This window comes from Gobius niger (assembly GCF_951799975.1).
Source record: "Gobius niger genome assembly, chromosome: 11".
Classification (NCBI taxonomy): Eukaryota; Metazoa; Chordata; class Actinopteri; order Gobiiformes; family Gobiidae; genus Gobius; species Gobius niger.
In genome coordinates, this window is record NC_136862.1 from 31,944,085 (window position 1) to 31,961,636 (window position 17,552).

General features: G+C 43.1%; 1 protein-coding gene across 10 annotated transcripts in view; it reads right to left on the reverse strand.

Moving 5' to 3' along the window:
• Positions 1-6,897: 6,897 nt before the first annotated feature.
• Positions 6,898-17,552, reverse strand: part of rapgef6 (Rap guanine nucleotide exchange factor (GEF) 6) — a 195,498-nt gene continuing 184,843 nt past the window's right edge. For 8 of the 10 annotated variants that reach the window (XM_079566302.1, XM_079566301.1, XM_079566298.1 and 5 more), the window contains 5 exons: positions 16,364-16,471; positions 13,089-13,338; positions 10,170-10,714; positions 8,664-8,957; positions 7,143-7,787 (listed from right to left, as the gene is read on the reverse strand). In XM_079566302.1, the coding sequence (XP_079422428.1) occupies positions 7,765-7,787; positions 8,664-8,957; positions 10,170-10,714; positions 13,089-13,338; positions 16,364-16,471 (1,220 nt within the window). In that variant the 3' untranslated portion in view covers positions 7,143-7,764. Of the gene's footprint in view, positions 7,788-8,663; positions 8,958-10,169; positions 10,715-13,088; positions 13,339-16,363; positions 16,472-17,552 lie in introns of all 10 variants that reach the window. The other 2 variants (XM_079566299.1, XM_079566303.1) reach the window with 2 other exon arrangements.

Below are 17,552 nucleotides of genomic sequence, written 5' to 3' on the forward strand. Positions count from 1 at the left end.
ACACTGGGACTTCATCATTAGGCATTTTTTGGATTATTAATCCCCTTTTCAGTTCAACCTGGACAGACTCAAACAGACAAAAGCAGCGATTAGGAAGATTTATTGACATGTACATTAGTTTTGGTGATCAGACCCCGGCGGTAACATCGATGGAAGTCTGTAAACTGGGTTAGGCGTTATAAGTTTTCACTTCAGCCTAAACCCTTTCGGTCGTGTTGTCCACAAAGAATTGGAAATGTATTTACGTTTAAAGGAATGAACAGACCGAATAAACTACTACTCCTACTACTATCGGTGTATGAGAGTCAGTATGGATGGACAGTTGGAGTTTGGAATGCCTTCCCTGGAGCCTGGACACTGGTGGTGGTATGAAACCCGTGAAGATGCAGCAGGGAGAAGCCGTGAGCAGAAGAGGTGGAGATGGGGCGGAGGCGGATCACGGCACAGCTGGGAAGCGAACGAACCATGATTGCCGGGGCTTAAAAGCGGGCCCGAGGGCGATGATTGGCTGCTGTGGAGGTGCGGCTCTTACGCTGATGGCTGAGGTGGAGGTGTGGCCTCTCAGATCATTGACTAAAATAATTAGTCTTAATTTTAGTCAAAGTGATATTTTTGACGACTAAAATTGGACTAAAACTAAATTAAACGTTTTTCATGAGACTAAAACTATGACTAAAATGTCCAGATATTTTAGTCGACTAAAATGTCGACTAAATAAAAATGAAAAGGAGAGACTAAAATCATCCAAACTTCTATTGAGCGTCTGAAAGAGCCTCAGATCATGTAAATCCTCTGCCAAAGGAGCAGCTCTGAGCTTTGTTCATGTGAAGCAGCTCCATGAAGCAGAGGAACAAGATTTAATATGATTATAATAAATATTATCAATGCAAAGTCCACTAAATTCGTCTTAATTTTAGTCGACTAAAATTACTTGCAATTTTAGTCGACTGAAACTAGACTAAAATTGAAGATATTCTTTTTTTTGACTAAAACTAGACATTTTCATAATTTTCAACTAAGACTAAAACTAAATTAAAATATGTTGTCAAAATCAACGCTAGTCAATAGAAGCATGTTTTGTACTGATGGCGTTGTTGGCGTTCAATTCAAGTTGAGCTGTATTATGACTCTATTGTCTGTGCTTCTGTTGTTGCTTTGTACTGTTATTTTATATTGTGTACCTGTATGTGAAGCACTTTGGGCACCTAGTGTTGTTGTAAACGTGCTATACAAATAAAGTTGACATTGACATTGATGGCAGCACTGTAGTCCAAAATGTTACACAGTGTGCCTTTAAATTACCGATTTGATCAAGGTTGTAACATGAAGTTATGTTTTAATCACTGATACTGTACACAATGAATTATATATTGCACATATTTTTAAACTATTTTTTACAATAAAATGTCTTTACAATTTAATAATCCACAACATGATTTTTGTTGTTGTTCACAAACGCTGCGACCCACAGCTGTCCTTTCCACCCTCCCCTGAACGCCTCGGCTCATGAGGTGAAGGAATAAGCTGGACAGCCTCACATTTGACATTTTAAAGAATGATAATAAGTTGTACCTGTTTTCAAACTCATTCTAAGCACAAAAACAGTCAAACAGAGACGACACAGCGGCGTATCCTGCTCGACAGTTTATTCATTGTCCAATTTCATATCAGTAGACTCAGGAGAAACTAAAAAGTCCTTTTGTTTTAAAACATTCTCTTAAACAAAAATATAACAACTATTTACAATCACTGGTAAAAATACATACAAAGCATTGGAGCATCATGTTGTCTTTCTAAAAGACATAATTCACGACAGCGATGAGAGGAGAAAGATGCAGGCGTGACCAGACATCTGAATCAAACCTGTCTGTGCAGCCGCGTCCAGCTTCGTTTGTGCATTTGTGGCTTTATGTGAGGACGAAAACGATCGGCGTCGTCATAGCGATCAGGTTTGACGGGCCTGAAACGCTCACTGCAAAACAGAAACATCGGAGCAAACATGGCAGAATAGGGATCTCTGTTTCTGGAATTTGGACTTTTTTGGGAGGCTTTCCACATTCTGACATTGGCTTGAGACACATTTGGGCAAAACAACTCATTTCTACCACATTTACAGATGTGCAATATTCAAAACGGCTCGTATCAAAGGCCTTCCTGAAGAAACACGCTGAGGCTTTCCACATTTAGAACAGAAAAAAAACTCAAGTCATTTTCTTTTGTGTTGAATCCTTGCTCCTCCATGGTACATTTCTGACATCCGACTATAGGAAAAATGGAAAGCGGCTTGAACAGATAAATACAACTCAGAGATGATCAGAGTGAAAGATATAGACAGCAATGGTGCCCCTAGTGGAGGAGTGCAGCTAATGATAAAACCACTGCCTTCAATTAGATCACTATATATAAGTTATGTAGCATGTTTTGAATTATCTGATAGGGACGATTAATCAGTCATTCAATAAATCATCATGGGCTTAACTGATTAAAAAGTATGTTCATAATTAATCCTTTTGCTGTATGTACGTGCTAATAAGCATAAGACGTGGCGTTATATTTGAGTAAATATTATTTTTAACCATGGTTCATGATTATTTTATATTAATATGTGGGTAACAGTTCACCAATAATTGTTTGATAGTTACCAATTAACCTCTTGCCTTAACCAAGCGCCTTTTCTCTTTCGGCTTTACCCGAATCTAAAAGCTAAAAATCTAAAAGGCCTACAAAACGGATCTCAATTGATCTTCATCCTTGCATTGTTGCCATGTTGTTGTTTGTTTTTATTTTATTTTAACGCTTTTTGGTTGTGTTTTTGTCACACTTTTGCCTCTTTTTTTTTGTTTGCTCTTTTGTCGCTTTTTGTTGCATTTTCATCCTCGTTTGCGTCTAATTTTTGTCGCTATTAAGAAACTTTTTTTTTTCAGATTTGGGTAAAGCCAAAGCGGAGAAAATGTGCTCGCTTTAGGCAGGGTTAAGAGATGAATCGATTCAGGAAATTGTGCAGAATGTGCAGCTCTAACATCAGGTGTGGAGAAACATCCGTATCAGCGTCGGCGTCGTGTCAGCTAACAGTGTAGCGTCGTGTCAGCTAACTGTGTAGCATCGTGTCAGCTAACTGTGTAGCATCGTGTCAGCTAACTGTGTAGCATCGTGTCAGCTAACTGTGTAGCATCGCATCAGCTAACTGTGTAGCGTCGCGTCAGCTAACTGTGTAGCATCGTGTCAGCTAACTGTGTAGCATCGCATCAGCTAACTGTGTAGCGTCGCGTCAGCTAACTGTGTAGCATCGTATCAGCTAACTGTGTAGCATCGTATCAGCTAACTGTGTAGCATCGTATCAGCTAACTGTGTAGCGTCGTAACTGTGTAGCGTCGTATCAGCTAACTGTGTAGCGTTAGCTGCTCCGTTTACAGACGAGTTTATGCGAATGGAATGCTCGGAATGTTCCGGTGGAAATGGTCCCCGTTCCGTCCACTAGGTCGCAGAACCTTGTAGGTTTCTGCCACTTCTTCTTAAAGCAGTACTAAGTAACTCTTCCCCCTAAAGGCCATAAGCGCAACTGCAGGTGTAGTAGCAAGTTACGATTTTTTAATTTATTAATTGTCTTGGAGAGTAAATACTACGCTGACAGGAAAGGCAAAGGGAGAGAGGGTTACTGTGCATCCAATTATACAATAGAAATATTTTTTTTCACTCAAACCTGGCTGTAAATACTGTTTAAAGTGACGTTAGCCCGCAGTTAGCTTTGCCTGTTAGCATGTTAGCTTCTTCTTCGTGATTCCATTAGTGTGTATTGCTTTCTCCGGTCCGGTGGCAGTCAAGTTGCAAACATGGTTTTCTGGCCAGAGACACCAAGGGGAGATGAAAGACCCTCCAATCATCCCATAAACACTTGTATTACCCCCACAGGGACTACGGGAAGGATTTATTAAGGTAAACACGTTACTTAGTACTGCTTTAAAGGAACCGCTTTTCCAGAGATATGTTCTTGCCTGAGCTTAGACGAGTTGATTGCGTACCCGCCTGGTCTTTGTCCGCACCCTCAGTCACGCAAAACGACCAAAGATGTTGTTAGCATTTGGCCTCTCCCAGTATATCCCTATATCTCCAAACGTGGTGGAAGAAGAAGCGACAAAGCCCTTCCACACAGACCAGACAGGTACACATCAACTCGTCTAAGCTCAGGTAAGAACATGTCTCGGTGTGGAAAAAACGCCGGCCTGTTCCTTTAAGAAAAGTTAGAGACACCCGTGTATCACTACTTCCAAACATGCTTAAACAATATTTCAGCACAAAGAAAGTTGAATGACAGTAAATACGAGCTTTCACTTTCAGCTAAACCGCATGCTAGCAAATCATTGATGCTGTGATGAACACACTCTGCATGTGTAAGTGTGAGTTGTTTTGCCAGTGCAATATTCATGTTTCATTAGGTTGAAAGCCATTGTTAAAAAGTGTTCAACAGAAAGAAAATCCCTCCAATTAATTCAATTGAAAATCCTTTTAGCTTCGACGTTTCTCTGGTGCAGTGTGGAAAACCTATACGGCTTATGCGTTGGCGAGGATTTTGTATTTTTTTGTAAGTAACACTGATGGTTCAAAATATGAGGATTGATGTTGTGCAAAAAAAAAAAAAAAGTTTTCAGCAAAAATGTTTAGCTTTTAAGAAGTTGCTAGCTTCGACGGCGGCTCCTCTGTGGAGATCTGCTGTTGATGAGGAAACGGAGAGAAACTTTGGCTACGAAAAGCGTCTCCGAACACTTTTCCACTGGTGGATTCTGACAAAGGTTTGGCGGCGTGTCGTACGTGCACAAAGCAGGAGGGAAAACAATAAATTACCATTAAAAGTAACAAAAAAAAAAACACCAAGTCCCAGAGCACAGCAGCAGTTACGAGAAAACAAACGAAATGGCACCGAAGTTAGCGCAAAAGTTTCAAAAATCATCAAATATGTACAACGCTCACACACGTCCCGTCGCCTTTTTCTACAAACAAAAGTCATGATTCAAGTTTTTTGTGAAACATTTTTTCGATGATTCCAGTTCGACCAGATGTTGTGCTGCGAGACACATTTACAAACACACAAATTAATATTCAGGGCGGGGAAATGAATGAACATTTGTAAACATGCGAGCGCTTCCAAGTAAAACGCGATGAGGAAAAACGACTATTTAGCTTTTGAAGATGTGAAATAAAGTCGATTGTGAAGAAGATACAGTAAAGGCGTGAGAGACTGGGGGCGGGTCAGGGTCTGGGGCGCCCTCTGCAGGCAGCAGTGGGGAGGAACACGAGCTTTCACGGATCACAATGGGTCCAGAGATCCATGTGAGAGTCGTTTTAACGTGAGCTGGACAAAGTGGAGTTTGCGTGACGTGTCTCTCTGAAAGTACTAATACTGCTCATGAGGAGTCGTGAAACTCTGCGGAAGATTCTCCAGTTTAGCTTTACCCAAATCTAAATGCTTCTTGAAAAAAGTGCCAAATAGCGACGAAAACGAGAAGAAAACAAGGATGAAAACGCGACAAAAAAAGTAGCAAAATCTGATGAAAAAGAACGTTAAAAAACTACAACAATGCGAGGGAAAAGATCAGTTTCAATCAGTTGGTCTTAGCTTTCAAATGAGGTGTGGCACTACAGGCCAGGGGTGTCAAACTCATTTAGGGCATGGGCTGAAATTCGGCTCCCACGACGGATGGCGGGCCACGTATCATGTAAACAGGAAGAAACTACTGAGAACATTTTTCCAATAAATGAATAATAATAATGAGTCAAAGCCCAAACTTTACTGTAAACCATCACAACGGCTCACACTTGTACTGCACTCTACAAGTCACGGGCCGGATTCAAGCAGCCGCCTGTTTGACACCAGTGCTGTAGGCTGTAAGCTCCAGTCGAGAAACTTTCAGATTTGGGTAAAGCCGAACTGGAGAATTACTTGAGTAATAAAGTAGAAAGAATCGATACAGAGTAGACGGCACAAGCAACACCTCCTTGTGAATGTTTTGACACAGCAGATTATCCACTAGAAGTGAAAGACTGGCACTGGACGCTAACTGCTAGCTCGCTAACATATAGCATGAAGCTAAAATTAGAATTCAGTTATTTATGGGCTGTTGAACCACTTTTCTCCTCTCCATGTCTCTGTCGTTATTTGGTAGGAAGTACATCCATACTTCAGTGTTTGTGAAAGTATGAGGGTAGAAGTAGTACGAGTCGTTCTTTGTTTTCCCCCTCTGGCAGCTTCGGACGTGCCCATTTGCAGCAGTTCCCAGAGATGCCGACTGTATCTATGTAAATATATGAAAAGAGCAACTGAGCTATTTTACAAGAAAACAAGGCTAATGGATGAAAAGGTTCAAAGTGTGGCCCGGCCCTGACATTTACAAACAGTTCTGAAGTGGAGTGAGCACAGAAAGTCAGGATAACCTAAACAAACTGACAAAGTCGAATGAAACTTTGGAATTAATCTTGCGCCGCCGATGACGAGGACGCAGCTATTAGAACGAGCGCAGCTGTAAATGCGGGTAATACATGCAGGTCGCGTGGCGTTCTTGAGTTTGTTTATTGCTACGGCGATAAAATAATATTAGACTTTGTTTCTGAGAGGCGCAGCGAGGCCTTTGTTTGTCCGCTCATTAAAAGGGAGTTGTAATAACGAGTTTATGAGGCATTTTGTGGGAGCCGTGAAGTGCCCGGAGTAAACAAGGGACAGGAACATGTGCAGGACTTGGAAGTAACTCCGTGTTTAGATCTGGCTTCGTTTAGTACAGGGCGAGGTTTGAAAACTTACTGAACCTGCTTAATATTCAATTCTATAGTGGAAAATGGAGGAAAAAATAAATCAGCTTATGTTCTGATGAGAAAGTTGATCGATTTTCGCCTGAATGAACTTTTTTCAAAGAGCCACGTTGGTCAAAAGACTTAATGTGAAGCCCTGACAATGAGAAAAAACTGAAAGTGGACTGATGGAGGCTGGACTGCAGTTTTTAAAGCTCGGTTAAAAAGTACAATAAGTGCTAAACACAAACAAAAGCGCTCTGTGAACTTCCTAAAGCTTAAAGCTGGGACGATTTATGACAACTGGAGTTTAAACTTGGTTCCTTTAAGAGACGGCTAGTTTTCAAAGTCTTTTCAGCTCAGTTCAGCTCATTTGTCATGATTCTAAAATAGATTTGTGTTTGTCCAGTTGTCCGAAAACACCACAGCGTTTTGAAGCTCGGAATCCGCGAGCTACATTTGTGCGAGGGTTTTGAAGTCGGATGCGTTTCCGTCATAAACCCTTAGAATCTCACGTTATTTACATTCAACTTGTTTTTTTTTTAAAAATCCAGACAAAATGACCAGAAAAAAAACAACAACAACTCATTGTCTTAATACTTTTTCTTTTAAACTAGCTCTAGCTTTGTGTCCCTTTGCTTCTCGCTAATCTCACTTTGCAAGAACAAAAAAACTAAACGGCTGTACAAAAAGCAAAAACTGTACAGGTAAAAACAGATCCAACATGGAGGTACGGGCGGGACTCGCGGCAGAGTTCCTTCCTTTGTTTCTTTGTTCGCTTGGATTGACAAGTTTAGATCTTTCCACTCATTTTTCCACCAGTTCGAAGGTTTTTAAAATGGTCTTTCTCCCTTGTTGAATGAAGATGTTTTTTGTCTCCGGGGAGAGGGAGAGGTGCATTATGGTCCGTGTGGGGAAGCCACCGCGGCGCGATTGGACGATGTGCCCTGGTTCAGTGTGAGGTCATCATCACGAGACGAGAGAAGCCTAGACCGCGGACACCTGTTCATCTGGAAGAGAAGAAGAAAGGATCGTTATTCCCTGGTGCATGTACAAAGCTCTGTTCATGGCACTGCTGCTTTAAAGAGGGGGTGTTCTGCTTTTTTCAATCACACAGCACCAGTCTATATCACACTACAATGATGACAAACCTTCTGTTGGTCTGTAAATGCAATAAATTAGAATAACTGCCTTGTATAAAATGTCTCTCTCAAAATGGCTGTAGTGAATGTCTTGAAATAGGCCTCTGTCTCTTTAAGAACCTCTGAGCCTTTCCGACACGCCCCCTCCACACGCTGTCTGTGGCATCAGTGGGGAGGGGGTTCTGCTGAGGAGCAGTGGTTGGTTACTCGGCTGGTGACCAAAGCTCGGAGGCGTCTCCAGGAGGTGGGGGCGTTCCTAGGAGGACTCAGGCAAACCTATCCCTAAAATGGCCGCCATCAGAGTTTTTACAGATTACTCAAAAATACGTGAATGTGCCAAGGCAACACTTCAGGCATGTTTTTAATGAGGGAATGACATAATAACATGATGTAAAGCTTGAAAAAGTCCATTTTGCATAATACCCCCCCTTTAAAGTAGAAGTCGCAGGAAAAGTATTCCAAAAGATCAGACGAAATATTGCCAGTTTAGCAACTTTATTTAGCCCAGTTTAGCAACACCTGTGAAGCTCGACAGGCAACGCAGCACCTGGTTCACTATTGATAAAAAATCATTATAAATGTATATGTTATAAATGTAAAGCTCACAAAGATCTTTTGTCAAAAATGTCTGGTTTTACAAAGTAAACAGGTATTGGTTTGATATAGAATGTTCTATTTGGTTTACATCACTTGTCCCACATGCACAGAAAGCTGCACCAGGCCGTGTCCCTCCCCACACCTTACCGTCCTCGCTGTCCAGTCCGTGCGGGGCGACACAGATGCTGGCCGGTCGACTCTGTGCTTGTCCCGTCAGGAGGTGGTTGATCCGGCCCACTGCTCCGGGACTCTGGAGCAGTTTACTCCTCTGCAGGGCCACGCTGTACTCCGGGGGCTTCAGGTGGGGGTTCCTGGGCAGCGCAGCCGCCAGTGCCCCGTCGGACAGGGCCAGGTCTCCCAGTGCCAGCCCCTGGTAGCCTGGAGGGGTGGGAGGGGCAGCTCTGAAGCGCTCGTCTTTGGAGGGTGATGTGATGCAGTACACTGGATGGACGTGAAAGGCAAAGCAACAAAAAAAAAGCAACAAAAAAAAAGCAAGACGAAGTGTGGGAATGGTGCAGGGGGAGAGAGGGGGGGGAGGGGGACAAAATAATGGAAAAAATAAATTAGGATGATGTTTTACTGAGATGGTCTACACATGCAGTGAAAACACAAACACAGGTACAACCAATGAGATGGGTGCCCACAGCCAACGCTAGCTAACAACGCAAGCTAACTATTTAACGTGCTAACAGCGCTAGCTAACTATTCAACGTGCTAACAACGCTAGCTAACGATTCAGCACACTAACAACGCTAGCTAACTATCAACACGCTACCAATGCTAGCTAACTATTCAATATGCTAACAACAAAAGCTAACTATTCAATATGCTAACGATGCAAGCTAACAATTTAACATGCTAACAATGGAAGCCAAGTATTCACTACACTAACAACACAAGCTAACTATTCAATACGCTAACCATAATTCTAATGATTGGTTCAATAATAAAAGCTGGATCTGCTGGAGATGTGCTACTTCTCACATTTCAGTGAGATCAATCTCAGTTTTGGGAATGGTGCTTCTGCACAGGTCCACAGTTTCAACTTAAATATCAAATGGTCCAAAACGTTTTTGTAGGAATACAATGCATATGGAAAAAGTATGAATCCAATGTTTAACAGAAAAATGTACTGTGAAATCGTATGTGTAATAAAAAGCCATGTGGATGCTATAATGCTTCACATTTCAAGCAATAATTCTGACAATTGCATAAGTGTAAACTTTATAATCTACCCAAATTACGTTTTAAATGTTTAACAATACAGTGCCCTCCACAAATGTTGGTGCAGCTGATAAAACTTTTGCCTCTTGAGAGACTCTAACCCCAAGACTCAACATTTTAAAGATGATTCAGAACAGATCAGTTCAATAAAACAATCATTTATTTTGTAATGTTTAGTATTTTGTGAGTCTTGTTCAGTAAAACTACAGAAATCAATCTCAAAAGTGGAGCAATAACATTTAACGGATTGTGGTTCTCCCCAAGGTTGCTCTTTCTCCCCACAACTATTCTTTTTTTTGTGTGGCAAAAAACAAATCTTGCTTCTTTGCCCATGACAATCGAGCATATTAGTGGAGGGCACTTTATGACGTCCAATTTAATTTAAGCAATAAAAGTAAATACTTTTATTCTATGCCTGTGGTCCCTCACCTATCAGGCCTTTGTCAGTGCTGGACGTCACTGTTTTGTAGGCGGGGTCTGCGCTCTGTCCTGCCTCCTCATTGGTCGGCGACGCGGGGTGCTCCGAAGTGTTCCGCCTTTTCACCGTGCCGTAATTCCCTTCGTAAGTGTCCGAGAGAGAGCTAGAGGAGGCCCAGCTCTGCCGGGACAGGTCCAAGTTGGACTCCTCGCTATGATTAGTCCAAATGTGGCTACTGTGTCCCGTGTTGGGGTGCGCTTCGGCTACGGGTGCGGTGAGGGGTGCTTGTTGCTTGTAGCCCGATAAGTGCACGTGGGACAGGGGGAGGGAGAGGGGGTGGCCGTGGGTGCCGTGGTCCCAGGGGCGACAGGAGGAGGCGGGCAGGCTTTGGAAGGAGTCGTGGGAGTTGGAGGAGCAGGAGGTCCAGCTGCCCCGCCCACTGTCGGCTGCCCCGTCCAGGGATAGAGACGAGGGGTCCGGGTGCAGCTCCTCCGTGGAGAGAGAGGGGGGCACAGGCGGGGCGCGGGAGAGGCTGCCGCGGGCCACACAGGACGAACTGTGGAGGAGAGACAAAGATCAGCTTTAACGTCTTCCTTTCATTGACTGAAATGATCATTTTCTTAAAGTCATATTGTTGCTGTTTCAAATCAAAGTTCCACAGATTTCTACAGGTCTGTGCTTTGTTCCTGTGAGAGAAAGTCCATGAAACACTACAATTTGATAAATTGCGTCGAACAGAATTGTAGGAAAGTAAAGTTGACAAAATTTATTTTAGAGTTCATCGACTGGATTTACATTCAAATTAGACAAAAAGTAGTTATTTGACAAAATCTTCACTGAAACTAAGTAAAATCTTTGTCAAAAGGCTAGAACTAAATTAAAATAACTTGTCGAGATTATCACTGACACTTTTTCTCACATGCGGAAACACTTTACTACAAGCAAAATAAAGCGATAGTATATTTTTTAGTGCATAGGGTTGGGCGATGTCCCCTTACATGGCAGTTGATGTTCACAGTGAATCATGATTAATTATAGGCATTTTTTTAAGACATTTCCATAGCCTGATATCTTTACCTCTTAACCAATCACATTTTGAGCTACTCATGTACATAGAACACACATCCTCAAACTAGCGACCTTCCCATTCTTAGACACAGTATTAGGCCCTGGATCCTATTGTTCATAAAACAAACTCTTGCCATTGACACACTTGAACATAAAAAGTATGATAATGGCAAGTATATCCAACACCTGTCAAAGTGATTAATGGCTAAAAATGACTTTGAAACTTCTCTTATCAACGCCTTCCAGCTGTCAAATTTATCGTCATATTTTCGCTGAACATACTCAATGACACAGCGCCGCTTCTTCACAAACCCGGCCGCGTTTTACAATGAGGCTGAGGTGGCCATTTATTCTCTGCGGAGCAGACACATTACTGGGTCTGCTGATGCTTTATAGGCTCTACTTTATGAGGCGGAATAGGCCTGATCACCGAGACACAATGAACAAAGAGCAGACCGTAAAGCAGCCATTGTTTACGGGGACAGATTAAAAAGGTGCGCGTGTGGAGGGGCCGTTAGCGGCGGGAGAGGAGAGTAGTTAATGTTGGTAGTAAAAGACTGACTTCCCGGACTTTAATGAGGTATTGATAGAAACGCGGATGCAGCTGTGTAAAGTATACTTTTTAAAGTCAGGCTTTAGCTCTGAATGCACAGCTACAGGAGCATCAAGAGTGAAATTAATGCATTCTGATAGAAACTATTTTTAGTTATCGAAGCCTGTTGTTGAGGGCAATACTTTTTTTTTGCTTCATTTATCCTTTATTTTTAACTTCTGAGCCCAAATGTGCTCCATGCAAAAATCATAGTTTTAGAGCCAACTCTAAGGAGCTAAGCCGGTGTCCTTGTTTAAGCCAGGGGGAGGAAAAGTTGGCAACATTTCTGCACGTCACAACATTCTGTCTCATTGACTGTTTACACCCGTGCCCCGCTCCGACCTTGGGGCTGTTTTGGGAGTAAAATATGGGCTGTTAATTTGATACTAATCAGGGACGTTTGTCATTGAGATTTTTGTGGCGGGTTTATGATGGGTTTACACATAGGCACGGTGTGTTACGCATGGCGTTTTTCTGATATTCATGAGATTCTTTACTTCATGCATTTTAACAGGGTTCTAAACAGAGCGCATCGGCTCGTGGTGATCGTGGAGGATGTTTTTGGACAAAAATATCTTTCACGAATGTCACAATTCACCCTCCTTCACCCTCAGGTCGTGGAGGTCACAACAGAGCGTGTCCTTTTGTGATGTTTAGTGGTGATAAATAATTCAGCGTGAGAGCATTCTGAGTGTGGGAATCATTTGTGACTAGTCGTCGTTATGTTTGGTTGCTTGGTTTAGAATTAAAGAAGATATTTTGGTAGTATGGACAAGCACAAGCTGGTTTGTATAACATATTTCCAAAGCCGGTCATAGACACAGAATGACAGCTTTCTGGTTAGCGGTCAAACCAGTGAATACATTAGATAATAGAGGTGGATTGCAGTACGCACTAGTGGTAGTAATCCATCTCAAAGCACCTTTGATAGAAAAGCCTTCAGTGAATCCTCGCGGGGGCCGACAACTTGTCCTCTGTGAACAGCAGCCTTCTCCGCGCCAAGTCAAGACCGTGACATTTATCATGCTAATGAGTACGAGGCACTAACCTGGCAAAAGTCAGACTGATATTACAGAGCAAATATCACTACCAGAGTAATATCATCTGGAAAGGCTCCGCTTGTATTAGGATACGTGCCACCCATTGGATCAAGCACACCTCCCTTTTAGTCCATCACAGCCAAGTCTCAAATGACGAGATCAGTGGAGTTTGTGTTTGTAGCAGTGTTCCGCGTGCTTTCCCGGCGCCGCCTCTGTCGGTGCGTCCTCACCTTGTGCTGGGCTGGCTGTAGTCCAGACTGGAGTGTGTGGAGTGTGCATGAGCAGCAGGCGCGCTCTCGGGGACGGCCGTGGACGTGGCAGCAGTGGTGGTTGTGTTCGTCCTGGAACTGCCGCTGCCCCGGTCGTCTGCCGAGGCGGCGGGCACGGAGTCCACCGAGCAGATGCTGGAGCGGGACGAGATCTCGCTGTGGCTCGAGTCAGACAAGTTATCGGCCTTACCCGGGGGCAGCAGGGCGTAGCCTGCAGGGGAGGGAAGCGGAGTGAGTTGTTATATTTACCAAATCATTTCAACTTTAACATTGAATATGCACACACATCTACAAAGAAAGTTGAAATGAACACTTAAAACTTGCTAAGACTGTCTGAATCTGCGCAACATATTATTAATATCATCACTTCAGTGTGTGGCTAATTCATTCATTGGATTGTGAGAGCTAAAAGTGTGTGGGGCAGCAGGTTACAGTTTCAATTCCACTACCTGTCACCGTTTACAAATGTGGATTGTTTCTTTTATAAATCTGAAAGCCGGGTTAGTATTTGGTTTGCAAATTAAACATGAACAGAGAACAGAATTCCTACCTCATGGCTAAAAGCTCAAACTCTTTTTCTTGATACTTACTCAGTTTGCTCTGAAACAATAAATGTCACTGAAATGCTAAAATTGCCTGATTTGAAAACATCCTGGAATGACTCATAAGTTTGAAAACCATAGAGAAACAGAAAAGGGCAAAAGAGCAACAACAAAACACAAGATATAACTACACTTTGGTCATGTGACATCTGTCCTGTACCATCGTGAGGAGTCGGGTGGATAAACGGAAACAAACTTTGGCTAAACAAACCGAGTGCGTAAATACAAGAGTGAGAATTAATTTATTGAACTCTGTGGTGGAAATGTAAAGCTATACTGCCATCTAGTGTGAAAGGACAGAAGTCTGGCTTTCAAATGTGCTGTAAAGGCTGAAACTTCACGCTTCAGACGGTCCAGGAGACCTCGGTCACAGTTCAAGTATCACTTTGCATGATAATAAAAATAGACATTTACAAGTTCATTTCAGGACAAGCGCTTCTAAAATGTAGAAAAATAGCAAACTCTGACTGAACAATAGCTGCACTCAATGACATGAACTGAACACTTTCACATTTAGGGAATACATTATTGACGAACTAATGTAAACACACAAACTAAACTGTAACCACACAGAAACAAGTGATGTAAAATGCTCCTACAGTAAACTAGTCCAAACTCCTCAGTCGTATACATCCCTTGTGTCTTGTCGTGCTCCGTTTGCCCGAGCATTGGACTGTGATGCCGCAAAACAAAAGAAACGTCCGGAAAACCCTGGAAAACTGATATGATTTTCCATTTTCTGACAAAGATCTGCCTCCTCTTATCTGGGCATCTGTTCGCTCCCTGTTTGCTGTACACAAGCGCTTCCGCCTTAAAAAACAAACCTCAAAACCAATTTCTATACCACGCAGAATTGAGCCCGTTATCTGAAGCAGCGGTTCCCAAAGTGCGGCGCTGCCTCTCGGGGTGAGCCTTTTATCGACTCTCTTGAGGCGCTCGTTTGATTTCTGGGCTTATTTGTTCAGGTCTGAGCTTTGTGCTGCGGTAGATCACCGTGAGACTTCTTCTTTTGCATTATGTTACTCAGAGAACAGCAGAAGTGTACAGTAAACTAATGTAGCAGTGTTTAAAGGGGTGGTATTATGCAAAATGGACTTTCTCAAGCTTTAAATCATGTTATTCTGTCATTCCCTCATTAAAAACATGCCTGAAGTGTTGCCTTGGCACATTCAAGTATTTTTGAGTCATCTGTAAAAACTCTGATGGCGGCCATTTTAGGGAGAGGTTTGCCTGAGTCCTCCTAGGAACGCCCCCACCTCCTGGAGACGCCTCCGAGCTTTCGTCACCAGCCGAGTAACCAACCACTGCTCCTCAGCAGAACCCCCTCCCCACTGATGCCACAGACAGCGTGTGGAGGGGGCGTGTCTAAAGGCTCAGAGGTTCTTAAAGAGACAGAGGCCTATTTCAAGACATTCACTACAGACATTTTGAGAGAGACATTTGATACAAGGCAGTTATTCTAATTTACTGCATTTACAGACCAACAGAAGGTTTGGTCATCATTGTAGTGTGATATAGACTGGTGCTATGTGACTGAAAAAAGCATCATACCCCCTCTTTAAATAACAGTAAATAAACTCCTGGATGTTGGAAAGCTTCCCCAGTTCATGAACGCAGCACAAGAGCAGTTCATGCGTTTTAATGTTAAAGTTTGAATTGGATTTTTAGACCTGATTTCGCTCTGTTTCATTGCCAGAGTTCAGACCTGGTTTCAATGGTTAGTTCCTATATACCGGTTTTAGCTCCTGTTTAGTTTTCTGTTGAAGATCTTGTTCAGTTCTTTCTATATGGTTTTGATCTATTGACTGACAAGTGAGGCATCACTTTTGGCTTGGACCTGGTTTAGTTGAGGCTCAGCTTCACTGTGCGACTTTGACGGTCTGCAATGAATAATCCCTCGTCATGGGGAAAAATCTTGGGCTGTAGTTCACTATTTTACATCTAAAAATGTTAAAAGACAAAAACCATGGTGTGTGCTGGGCTTTAGGTGATCCCTGCTTTAGTGTTACTCTAGACCCTGGTTAATCCTGGCTTATACTGTATAAAACCTGTTCAAGTCCTGCTTTAGTCCTGACACATTTAGTTTGATCTCAGGCCTTCAGTCCTTGAGAAAATGACTCTTTTCTGAATGGAGAGAAGTCCCTCTTCATCAGACCGTCTTCCTCCTGCTGCGCTTGTCCACGCAGAGCCAGAGGAAGGGGTTGGGGCTGATGGACCTCCTGCCTCGCTGCTCTGTCTCGGGTTCGTGCTCTCCCTGACCGCGCTCCGGAGACTGCGGCGGCGTGGTCACTACCAGCCTGTCCCTCGAGCGACTCCTCTCCCTGAGCATCCTGAACGGGGACAGCATGCGCTTCCTCATGGGCGACTGCTGTGGCTGTGGGCTTGTCGGGGAAACTTGCTGTGTGGGACTTAGCGGCCTGGCTGCTGCTAGCGTTAGCCCTGTCGTGGCTCTATCGCGGCGGGCTTTGCAGCTCCACCTGCCTCGTCTCTGCCCTGACCGATTCACCCCTCCCTGAGCTTCATCCTGCGAGCGGCCGGCGTCTCCCTCGTCTTCCTCTCTCTCCCTGTCGCTGCTCGCGTCTCGGCTGTGCTGCCTAGTCATGAGGAGGATCCGCTTGTGGAGATGGGCCCCACCTATGCCGTAGCTGCGCAGGCTGACGGGGCCGGCCTTGGTGCTGGCGTCGCTGGTCAGGGAGGACGACGAGCCCGACAGGTTCATCTGGGACTTCTGTGCTCCTCCGACTGAAAGGCAGAGCAAGAGAGGATGTTCAGCTGATGTGTGCAGCCAGGGTTTCCAAGCCACTGGAAGCTCCAAGAAGCTCCTTTAAACCCCTGAACGGAGAACATTCTCCAATTTACACAAATCAAACCAAAATACAACAAAAATGTGACAGAAAAAGCGAGGATGAAGTGACAATTATGTGACTTTTTTGTTGTGTTGTTGGCGCGGTTTTGTCTCTTTTTTCTTGGGTTTTAATTCTCGTTATTGTCGCTATTTGGGGAGAGCCAAACCGGAGAAAGTGTGCTCGGTTCAGGTGGGGGTTAAGCGTGAATGCATTCTACATTTACACTTCAGTTATGAACAGGTCGAATCTGCAAACATGAGACATGAGACATTTTAAAAATAGAAAAATATCTCATTAAAGTTGATCTTCTCTTCACTACCTCGGTAGAAAACTCGGCAGCATCGCCCCCTCTCTTTATGATTGGACCGTCATAATAATCCGACTGTGGGAATCCTTTGCTGCGAGTGTAATTCCAGATGCTCCAGATGTTTGAAGAGAAAGTAGGAGTGACTGAGTCAGGGGCACTTTCCAAAAGGTCAGACTCAGGACAAACGTAAACTGATCAAAGACAATAACAGTGCCTTATTTACTAGGGCTGTGACCAAATATCGGATTGTATTGCAATACTTTGTCCTGCAATACCAAATATTAATACTTTATCATGTATCGCAATACTTTGAATATTTGTGTTGTTTAAATGTCAAATGGAGTTTGGTTTATAAACTTTGGGCACATGACTTTTTACACATTTTAAGGTAAAAATAAACTTATCATAATTACTTACTGTATCACAGTTTCGGATCGTGACAATCTACATTAAACTACATTTAAAATATTCTTATTCAAACCCCCCAAACATTTCCAAACACTGCTTTTATTAAATGAAAAGTACTTCAAGTATTTTTAAATTTCTTCATCATTAAGGTGAGAAAGTAAGGCGTAAAAACACCTTAGGAGCACTTCGACGTTGAAGTGCTCCTCAGGTGTTATTATGTCTTACAATATAGCACCGCTTAGAAAATCCACATGTTTTAATT